Source organism: Cicer arietinum, chromosome 3 (assembly GCF_000331145.2).
Source record: "Cicer arietinum cultivar CDC Frontier isolate Library 1 chromosome 3, Cicar.CDCFrontier_v2.0, whole genome shotgun sequence".
NCBI classification, from domain to species: Eukaryota; Viridiplantae; Streptophyta; class Magnoliopsida; order Fabales; family Fabaceae; genus Cicer; species Cicer arietinum.
Genome location: NC_021162.2, coordinates 36127094 through 36138632, shown reverse-complemented (window position 1 = coordinate 36138632; position 11539 = coordinate 36127094). Strand labels below are relative to the sequence as shown.

Sequence of the window (11539 nt, the reverse complement as noted above, 5' to 3'; positions counted from 1 at the left end):
TTACAGCGCTTTCTCAAAGAAGCGCTGTAAAATGCCCACCCATAATTTCATATTATGGGTCTGCATTTTACAGCGCTTTTCTTGTACATTTTACAGCGCTTTCTCACGAAAGCGCTGTAAAAGGTGCACCATTAAAGCGCTTTAGAACAACATTTTACAGCGCTTTTTAAAAAAAGCGCTGTAAAATGTGTGTGTGTGTGTGTTTTTTTTTTTAAACGCTGTAAATTAATTATTTGAAATGAAAAGCGCTTTTTAGCTTTTTATGGCATTTTTTTTAAAAAGCGCTGTCTTTTATCTTTGTATCCAAAATTATTTTTGATCCAAAATCACTTCACAATCAGTAGAACAGAACATATTATAGACAATCAGTAGAACAGAACATATTATAGACAATCAGTAGAACAGAACATATTATAGACAATCAGTAGAACAGAACATATTATAGACAATCAGTTCACACAATCAGTAGAACAGAAATCAGAACTCTGTAACTTTATTAACATATATGTAACTCTGTAATTTACAACCTAAGTAACTACATTCAGATACATATATACAACCTAATTTACAACCTAATTACCTACATTCAGATACGTATATATATATAACCTAATTTACAACCTAAACTACATTCAGATCCATATGCATGTTCATATATTGTGTCCTATGATCATTTACATATAATAACTAACAGAATATACATTATATGCACTAGCTACCATATAATATTCAGATCCCTTGCCCAGCAGCAAGCTATTTCCCAGAAAATCAAATAATTTTCATGTCAAGCACGTACTGACACCATTCTTCCTTTAATTCCATCAGATCTTCCTCAGAATATGATGGACTGGAATTGGCAAAGTACTGCAATATAAAAATTGAACATATTATATTAAGTTAGTATCAAATATATAGATAATTTATATATGAAAATCATATAATGCAAATACCGTACCGTTTCTGGGATAATAGTTTTATTCTTCTCAACAATCTCCTTCATGAATCTCAATATGTAGTACCCACAGTCGATGTTATTTGTTTGACGAGGGCACTTTATTGAGATCCATGTAATGTTATTAGACTTCTGCTTCGACACTTTAGCACCTCTTTGAGCTCGATAAACTTTTAAGGCACTATCGAATGAATAAATGTGATTATTAGAGCATGAATATTTATATATATATATAAATATATATATGTAAGAAATAAATGAATATTACTTACGTGTCGAGCATATTCTTTATTCCGGGGTGATTGGTGTAATCGCCGTGCACGGGATCCAAATAGTATATCACTTCAGAGACCGCATTGATTGCAAATAGCACCCAATGTGCCCTACAACAACAAAAAATTGGTTAAGCAATTTTGTTTATAGACAACTAATAAATTAAATTCTCATCAATTAAAAAAGATAAAATTACGTACCCTGAATTATATGGTGCCAAGAACAATTTATCACTTTCTTTATTTCTTAAAAACATATCTACAATGTAGTGTTTTACATTGTCTGGATCGAGTTTGAACATCGACATCTTATGCGGAGACAAGAATGAGTATTTATTTGACAGTTTCCTCGTGCACACGACCTTCTCGTACAAAAACCTTCAATGAAAATTTTAAACTAGATTAATTACCAATACATTTAATTAATTACAAATAAATGCAATTAAAAGTATTTTTTACCTTATGTACAAGCTGATTACAGTAACACTCAGCTCCTTATGTTCGAGAAGTTCGTACATGTGCTCCTTTTCGAGGTATTCAATATACTCATCTCCAAAGATGTCTTTATTCATTTGTACGATGGGCGAATCGTTGCTGCTGCCCATGTTCCTTTTTATTTGGATGTCAAGACACGCCCCGTATTTACCAAGGCGTGGCTGACTTTTATTAGGAGCAGCAGCAGCAGCGACCGATTTTCCCCGATCTAGATTTTTTGTTGCTGCAAGTTTTGCAGCTTTATTACCCTCCAGCCTTTGTAGTTTGGCAGCCCTATTAACCTCCAATTTTTGAGGTTTGCTGCCTTTTTTTGGCTGTAGGGGTGGTTTATTTATTTGGACCTACAAAAATGAGGTAAAATGTTAGTTTATTGAATCTGAAAAAATGAAAAACCTTAGGCAATAAATGTGACAAACCTTTTCGGGAGATGTAACTGATTTGTCTTTGGGAATCTTTTTTTGGAGGGCAACAAGGTTTGTGGGCCATGCCACGTAACTGCCAATAGCGTCGCTTAAGAACTTCATATCTCCATCGTTGTCCGGTATGGGCAACGGTGCAGTTGGTTCGAAAGCAACCGTAGGCGATACTTTGACATGGCCCGCGGGGATCGGAATATTGTGCAATACTTCTCCCGAAGTATTGTGCAATATTCCTTTTCCCACCTTCCGTTGAGTCGGCGAGGATAAGTATAGGACACATGTGGTGACACCCTACATCAATAGTTAAAACATAAGTACAGTTAATATATAAGTTTGTTTAATACATAAGTAATTACATAAGCAAGTAAGTAGTAAGTAATTAATTACCTCGGGAATACTCTTCAAACCGACGTTGCAACTCCCGGTTTCACTCTCCATTTGTATTTCAGGTTGGAGCTGAACCGGAAGTTGCTTGTCTTTATTCGTATTCACCAAGAGTGCCACTTGCTCTGATAGGATTCTGAGCTTCTCTAATACTTCCTCGTTGGAAGGTTTTTGGCGCTTCTCTTGAGGAAAAAAGCTTTTGGGAGTTACGCCAAATCCTTTCCCCCTAACTCGACCGGAATACTCAGGGACATTAAACACTTTACCAAGAATGTCCCTGCAAGTATCCTTGTTGCCCTCCGGATTTTCAGAACTTTGTTCAATAATTTCCTAAAATACATGTAACATTAAAAAGATAAGTTCAATAGCATTTTTAAAATACAATATTAAAAAATATTAAAGTGATAATATACTTACACAAAGTTCTACAACTTTTTTGACATTTTCATTATCAACCACTCTGTCTTTGTTAACACGCGCTTCCTTCCATAAGATATGACGACCCAAGGGTTGATCGGCTTGGGTGTCTTTTCTCTATTCGTTAAACACTATAGTTTATAATACAAATTACTTCATTATATAAAAGTGATGTTTAATTACTTACAAGTTGTTGATCAAGGCGTGCATATCCCATACGTGATTTCTTGTATGGGTGTTTTGGATTGCTTGCCCGTTCGCGATTTGCCTTACTAATATTCTATATAAAAAAAATAGCAATTGTGTAAAAAGTTAAAATACACTACGAATATGAATAATAAAACACAAATGCTAATAAATTAATCACTTACGACAAACGCCGGGTCAGAACGTTTGGAAACAAATGCTCTCCATTCATCCTTTGATATATAATGTTGATATATTTTTGGAGGTTCAACACTTGTGTTTCCTTCTCTATCTTTTAGATAGAAATTTGAGAGATGGGATCTAAATCCACGATGGATCTTTCCACCAACTCTCAAAATATAAGACTTTCGTCCCTCATCAAGAACAAAAGTCGTCTGCATTGAAAAAAATTATAAGTAAAGTATTTTACAGAAAAAAAATTATAAATGACAAATGAGTGGATCAAAAAATTTACTTGAATGTCATTCCATATAATATCTTTGGCATCCTTCAATGCCTTATCTCTCCAATTGTCAATTGTAATTGAGACATTTTGACGAACAACAACCCCAATATAGCTTACAAACATAGAGCTCCTAATAAACTCATATAGTAAGTACATGCCCTAAACCCTAAAAAAAGATAAAAAAACACACAGCAAACAGAGTATATATAGTATACCTCAAATTTAATGCCACTGCTCCGTGCTTTAATCACCCTTTGCATGATAGTTGCACCACGTTTGACTTCTTTTTCGTAAGTCTTAGAGGTGCCAACTTCTTCATTTTGAACTTCTAAATCTTTGTTTGTATCCATTTAACTACAACAAGTTCAACATGCACTTTAGTATAACATCAACAAGCTCAACATGGATCATGCATTATTATAAACAAACTCAACATGTATCAGTATATCTTAAAAAAGCTCAACATGCATTCTAATGATTACAAAAATTTAATAACATCAATACCTGAATAATGATGGTTCGAAGAAAGACGAAATGCAAAGAAAAGAGGGTTTGCAGAAAGTTCACAGAAATATGGTTCACAGAAATACGGTTTGAAGAAATACGTAATGAGGGTTACGTATTTCAATGAAAATATATTGTGTGAAATGGGAGAGATGATCTTGGATGGAAATAAGGTTCGAAATGAAGGAGATGATCGTGGAAATAAGGTTCGTAATGGACGGGATGATAGGGTTTGCAAAAGAAGAGAAGAACGATGAAGGTTGAGATGATAATGAAGTTTACGTAATGAAGAGGAAACTGAAGCGGTTACTGTTATATATACGTAACCCTTTTACGACGCTTTTTTATAACCCTTTTACAACGCTTGTTTAAAAAGCGCTCTAAAAGGCGTCCTTATTTAATTTTTTAAAAGGCTCTTTTACAGCGCTTTTCCCAATACGCGCTATAAAAGACCTCATTGTTTTATTATGTTACAACGCTTATTTGGAAAAGCGCTGTAATAGACCTCCTTATTTTTAAAACAGTAATTTACAGCACTTATTTGGAAAAACGCTGTAATAGACCTCCTTGTTTTATTATGTTATATGAATGTTTTTTTAAAGCCTTTTACAACGCTTTTTTAAATAAGCACTGTAACAGGCCTTATTGTTTTTGTGTTTTGTTATGTTATTTTTTAAACAAGCTCAACATGCAAAACCCACATAGTAGTAACTGGTCACCACCAAAATCTCTTCCTCTTCACCAAACTCTTCTCCTTTTATGCATCTTCTTCACAAACATCAAAGCATACTCTTTCACAATTCAATTTTCACCTCAACAACCTTTTTATCTCTTTACATTCCCTTTCCTTCTTAAATCGAAACTTGGTATTCAGGTTCATTGCCATGTTGCGAAAAATGGGTTTGAGTCTGATGTTTTTGTTCTCTACCTCAACACCCTTTTTTATCTCTTTACATTCCCTTTCCTTCTTAAATCGAAACTTGGTATTCGGGTTCATTGCCATGTTGCAAAAAATGGGTTTGAGTCTGATGTTTTTGTTAACAATGTGTTTTTGGGGTTTCCTATGATGCGTACAAGGTGTTTGAAGAAAATCCTGTTAGAGATAGTCATGTTAGGTGTCTGATAATTATTATTAATAAAGCTTTTTACAGCGCTTTTTCAAATAAGCGCTGTAAAATGTCATTTTTACTTAGTTTCAAAAGGGTCTTTTACAGCGCTCTTTATAAAAAGCGTTGTAAAAGACCTCAATATTTATAAAAAACGCTTTTTATTTGAGTTCAATTTTGGATGACTGTAACTGATCAGACATTTATTCCAATCGAATTGGCACTTAATTTACATTATATAAGTGACATTAGTAGCAAACTGTGATCACAATAATTTCAGATTACATGCATATTTATCACAATAATTCAGATTACATGCATATTTATCACAATAGTTCAGATTATATTCATATTTATCACAATAATTCAGATTACATGCATAGCTTATATAAAACAATTAAACATATACATTAAGATGCCCTTTTTCTTTTCCTGGTGACATTCACATTTGTTTGTCCATTTACAATACGAAACGATGGATTAATCCAAATTCCCTCATCATGATCATCTCTAAGATATAAACCATCATCAGTTGAATCAATTTCATGTGGTTGTTGTGATGTTGCAAATAAAAGATCATTACCAACATCTTCATCATTATTGTTATCATCACTTATTTTATTGGTCGATAGGACAACAAACCATTTATCATCAACAGGATTAGTGACATAAAACACTTGTTGAGCTTGCGACGCTAAAATAAAAGGCTCGTCTTTGTATCCCACCCTATTAAAATCGACAAGCAAGAATCCTGACTCATCAATCCGAACGCCATTATTATTATCGACCCACTTGCAACCAAATATGGGAACACGAAACATTGTGTAGTCTAACTCCCATATGCGCTCGATAACCCCAAAATATGATAGATTTGCATATATTGGGTTTTTGTCTTTTGCACTTGAGACATGCATCGCTTCAGCTACGAGAGTGACTCCACTATTTTGCATAGTGGTCTGATCATCTTGTTCTTTGGTATAAAATGTGTAGCCGTTAATAACATAACCAGTGTAAGAAAAGACATGTAAGCTCGGACCATTTGCTAGCCACCTCAATCTATTTGAAATTGATCCGGGGTCTATATCAAATTTTGACATTATGTGATTTTTTAACCATGTTACAAAACTTCGATTGTGCTCTCGAGTTATCCAATTTTGATTCCTATTCATGTTCAAACGAGATAACTGATCAATGTGTATTGTAACATACGGTTGAACCTCATCATCATTGTGCAGAACATACAATTGTGCCTGCTCCCATTCTGTCCTTGATATAGTCAGTAGTCTCCTTCCAGTTATCCCTTCTCCTGATAGTCTTCCCGAATGACGAGACATGGGAAGCCCTATGGATTCAACATTGGACAGATATTCAGTACAAAATTCAGCAGCCTCTTCAACAATGTATCGTTCAGCAATACAACCTTCTGGTCGACTTCTACTTTTTACGTACCCTTTTAATATTTTCATATATCGTTCTATCGGATACATCCATCTCATATAAGCTGGCCCACAAAGTTGTGTCTCCTTAACCAGATGAACAGTAAGGTGAACCATTATATCAAAAAACGATGGTGGGAAATACATTTCAAGCTCACACAAAGTAACAACAATTTCCCTCTGCAATGTCGGTAATTTCTGAGGGTCGATCACTTTACTACAAATTTCCCTGAAGAAGAAACATAATCTAGTTAAGGCTAGTCGAACTTTTTCAGGTAAAATGGAACGTATACCTATTGGTAGCAAATGCATTTAGTAGATTTAATAAATATATAACAAAACCTAACAGATCGTGTGTAAAAAATACCTGAGACAACGTAGATAGTCGCACAGTACGTAGAGGATATTAGGGTTCCCAACGTATATAATTATTTGAAAGATGTAGAGGATATGAGGGTCTCCAACGTATATAATTTGAAAGATGTAGTTTACAGCGCTTGTGAAAAAAGCGCTGTAATAGGTAGTTAAATTCAATGAAAGCGCATGTATTTTACAACGCTTGTGAATAAAGCGCTGTATTAGGTAGTTCAAATATTTTTAAAGCGCATGTGTTTACAGCGCTTGTGAAAAAAACGCTGTAACTGATACGCGAAAGCGCTTCATTTTACAGCGCTTTTTTGACAAGCGCTGTAAACGCCTTATAACGTTATGCGCAAACGTTATATGACCTACAACAGCGTTTGTTTTACAGCGCTTGTCAACAAAAGCGCTGTAAAAGGCTCCGTTATTTTTAAAATATATTTACAACAGCCCTTGCATTTAGCAAGCGCTGTAAAAGGGGCGCTGTTAAATGTCATTTTTGGCGTAGTGTCTCTGATTCTTTCAATAAAATAACTATTTTCTTTGGATTCAGTTCTTTGGTTCCTAACAAAGATTGACAATTTATTGTGGCATTCCTTAATTTCAGCCTGATTATCTGTGGAAAATATATGTGAAGATGCTAACGATGGAGATTAACTGCCAGGGCACTCTGGCCAACCATATACCATCAAATCAAGGTGGCCCAAGCAATAAACCTCCTGATCCAGGTTAGCATATAAGAGCCTTGGCCCTTGGCATGGCGATAGTATTCTGAGATTATTTTACTCTAGAAGTCATTTCATGTCTTTCAGTATTAGCCATCAGTATATTGTGACCTGTTGTTTTGAAATATCAGAAAAGAAGAAAAAAAATTATCATACCTTCTGCGTTTTAAACTAACATTGATTTTGAATGATTCACCGTCCCTTACCACCACGTCGTCGTCCCTCACTTCCAAAAACCCCAGATATATATACAACTCTTCCTTCTGTATCTCCCTTTTTCGTTTTGTGTGGTTTCAAAACTGTTAGTATTGATCGATTTCAAATGTTCTTGAATTATTATGGCCTCTAACTACATAATCATCTACTTTTCTTCTCATGTTTATCCATGGTGACTAAAACTCTATTTTATTATTACAATCTAAAGTTAGAAATCAAGTTTTTATTAAAACTCAGTAATTGCCATTCATTACTTTTTTATAATGTTATATTTTCATATATTCATCATTTATACATTCCTTTCAGAGCTTGATGTTAACAAGATTAGACTTGTCAAAAAAGATATTGACAAGATTATTCCTTTTTTTTTTCTTTTTTTTTTCAGTTAATTTAAATTTGATGGATTCCAATAATTGGAGACCTAATCAAGGTGCTGAACCTAATATGGATTCTAGTGATTGGAGAGGTCAACTACAGCCTGAATCACGACAAAGAGTTGTCAACAAAATGTAAGCTTCAGTTTTTTAATATTGTGTCACTGATTTGATATGTAGTTTTTGACTATTAATTAATGCATATCAAAAGAAAAGTTAAATATATAAATTGTTGATTTAGATGATTCCCTAGACCGACAACATTTCAATGAGGTTTTTGGTTTTTTTCTTTCTTTCTTTCTAGAAAATTAGTATTTTCAAATAGCCGACTTAGCGGAATTTTAACAAACCGCTCTTGCTCTGCATTACGCTATTTAATATAAATCGTCAAATAGTCGCTGTTGTGGCGCTATATAGCACTGTAGCGTAGCGGAATTAGAACATACCGCTATAATCTGCAATCCGCCATTGACAACCGCTCTTGTGGCGCTATAGCACTATAGCGTAGCAGAATTTGAACATGCCGCTATTTTCTGCAATCTGCCATTGACAACATTGAAGAAAAGAAAAATAGATGTATGATCAGAACATTAACACACAACAGTCAGCACCATGCCGTGGAATTATATGCATATAAATTATGTAAATTGTACTCAAAATTATATTTGATAGCTGCAAAACAATAATAATTCTGTTTAATTTTATGCCAAAGTAGTGTTTATTTGAATCCGTGTCGAATAACAATTTCTTCAATATCATATTCAAAGTCCAAAGGGGAGTCTTGGAACATCAAATGGAATTTCTGCCATACGATTATGAAGTCAAGGTTTGATTCGTGGAATTAGGCTCTTGCAAATGCAAGATAAGGCTGCTTTCTATAGATTCACAACAGATATCCTAGTACTTTCCATTAGGGGAGCTTTTTAGTATCAAGTTGCCTTTTGCATATTAGAAGTCCATGTATGAGCCTTACCATGACAACATTACGGATACTTATTAAATGAGTGAGTGAGACATGACCATATTTGTGTGACAACACAAACATATAATTTGTTTTTTGAATCATTTGGTTTTATATTGCATGATTTGTTTGAATAAGCTTTTCGTTTCATGTGTGGACATTGTGTGTCCCCGTAGATTATGGATTGCTTATTCAATTTAGACATTAGAGGTCTTGAAGGAGGATAAGGAACCAGATTTGTGTTTTCAGGGTTGAATATTTGGTTCTCATGTGACTTTCTTCTCATTTTTTTTTGGGTTTTATTGCAAATGAATGTCTAGTGGAAAATTACATTAATATTAATAAGATTTATTTTCCTTAGGTTAGCAAGACAATTTCTTAAGGAGAAGATTATCTAAGATGTTACCAAGAAAATTTCCAGTCCTTGTATTCCGTATCTGACATCTATTCTACCATCTTTTTTTTTTTTGGGACGGATAATGAGAACATGTCCATATAATTTCAATGAGGTCTTCTTTCATTTCAGTCATATTCTATTATTTGAGGATTGTCTAATGATAATAACATATTAATAACTCATTATTTAATAATTGAACCATTGTTTTTCATTTTTGTAGAATGGACACATTAAAAAGACATCTTCCTGATTCTGGTCAAGAGGGATTGCTCGAACTTTAGAATATTGCTTAAAGGTTTGAAGAGAAGATTTTTACTGCTGCAACAAGCCAGGTACATATCTAATTAGAAGCCTCGTGATTATCAGTTTATAGTTACCTGAACAAACAAATACTATATGGAAGATTGTTAGGATATAGAATAAAGAATTATAAGTAGTTAAAGTAGTTGAGAGTTGTTATAGAATTTAGTTAGTTGAAGTTGTTACAGGGCTATTTATCTAAACAAGAGAATACAAGGATAAAGATCATTATTTAGTACTATAAATTTTTGTGAATAAAGTTATGACTCTATTGTAGAAAGGGAAACAGTTGAATGATAGATTTCTCTCCTAGTCTCTATCTGATTCTTTCAATAAAATAACTATTTTCTTTTGATTCAGTTCTTCGGTTCCTTACAAAGATTGACAATTTATTGTGGAATTCCTTAATTTCAGTCTGATTATCTACGGAAAATATCTTTGAAGATGCTAACAATGGAGACTAAATTCTAGGGCATTATGGCCAACAATATACCATCAAATCAAGGTGGCCCAAGCAATAAACCTCGTGATCCAGGTTACCATTTAAGAGTCTTGGCCCTTGGCATAGTGACAGTATTCTGAGAGTATTTTACATATTAATGTATCTTTTTACTAATACATTTTTTATCAGACAAGTTATACCGTACTGTAAACAAAAAGAATATATATTATTGATATTAATATAGTGTCTATTAAAATTGATTAAATTAATAGTTTTTTTATATTTATTTATTTAATTTTAACTGTAATTATTAAATAAATCAATTTTATAATTATAATTAAAATTATAACAAAAGCGCTGTTTTAAAATAAACTCAAAAGATAAAATTTAAAAAATTTGTTGTATTAAATCTAAAATATAATCAAATTTATTCATAGATAACATATGATTAAACTGATAGTTATTTAATTTAATAGTATGAAAATATGTTAATTTTCAAATATTTTGCAGAAATTCTTTTTATAAAGTTTTCTTTATATAACTCTAACGAGTCTTGTATAAATAAATATATATTTTCTATCTTCTTCACAGCAATAATCCTTTCACGTTACTAATATATATGAGAAAGTTATCACAAATATATTTTTTAAGAAAACAAAATTGGTTATTCACCTACCAAAATTTTCCTTAGTTAATTTAAACTTGTTTAAACTTTCAAATTCATGTAAGGAGATTTATTACTTTTAAAACCTGTTTATAGCCCATTTATAATAATTAGCTTACATATCAGTCGTTAATTATTTGTAAATTGGTGAGTTCATATGAGCACAAGATTTTTTATTTGTCCATATTTTCTTTGCAAAAATAGAATCTCTTATTAATTTTCCATAAAAAACACGACACGTGTACCTTTTCTTTCTCTCTTTTGTAAAAATACATTTCTCATTTTATTTAATCATTTAATTTAATTTTCTATTTTATTACATACTTTCTATTTTTGAAACGTTAATCCTAACTTCATTCCTTTTTCTTTTTCTAGTTTCTGAATTGAAGTTGAGTTCTGAAGGAATTAAAGATTAAACTAGAAATTAGTGTTTTACCTGCGGATTTTCCTGCGGATTAAAGCT

The 11539-nt window shown here is 32.7% G+C and overlaps 1 protein-coding gene and 1 long non-coding RNA gene across 2 annotated transcripts in view; one reads left to right on the top strand and one right to left on the bottom strand.

Moving 5' to 3' along the window:
* The window catches only part of LOC140919741 (uncharacterized), an 11689-nt gene extending 6197 nt beyond the window's left edge, over positions 1 to 5492 (bottom strand). The window contains exons 1-8 of the mRNA XM_073366366.1: positions 5487 to 5492; positions 3311 to 3520; positions 3127 to 3219; positions 2940 to 3056; positions 2526 to 2852; positions 2136 to 2429; positions 1684 to 2060; positions 1422 to 1602 (exon numbers count right to left, since the gene is read on the bottom strand). Coding sequence (XP_073222467.1) covers positions 1422 to 1602; positions 1684 to 2060; positions 2136 to 2429; positions 2526 to 2852; positions 2940 to 3056; positions 3127 to 3219; positions 3311 to 3520; positions 5487 to 5492 — 1605 coding nt within the window. The remainder of the gene's footprint in view (positions 1 to 1421; positions 1603 to 1683; positions 2061 to 2135; positions 2430 to 2525; positions 2853 to 2939; positions 3057 to 3126; positions 3220 to 3310; positions 3521 to 5486) is intronic.
* Positions 5493 to 7684: 2192 nt separating this feature from the next.
* Positions 7685 to 10002, top strand: LOC140919578 (uncharacterized). The gene is made up of 3 exons (XR_012162271.1): positions 7685 to 7725; positions 8324 to 8447; positions 9891 to 10002. It is a non-coding gene; the product is annotated as an uncharacterized lncRNA (long non-coding RNA).
* Positions 10003 to 11539: the final 1537 nt, after the last annotated feature.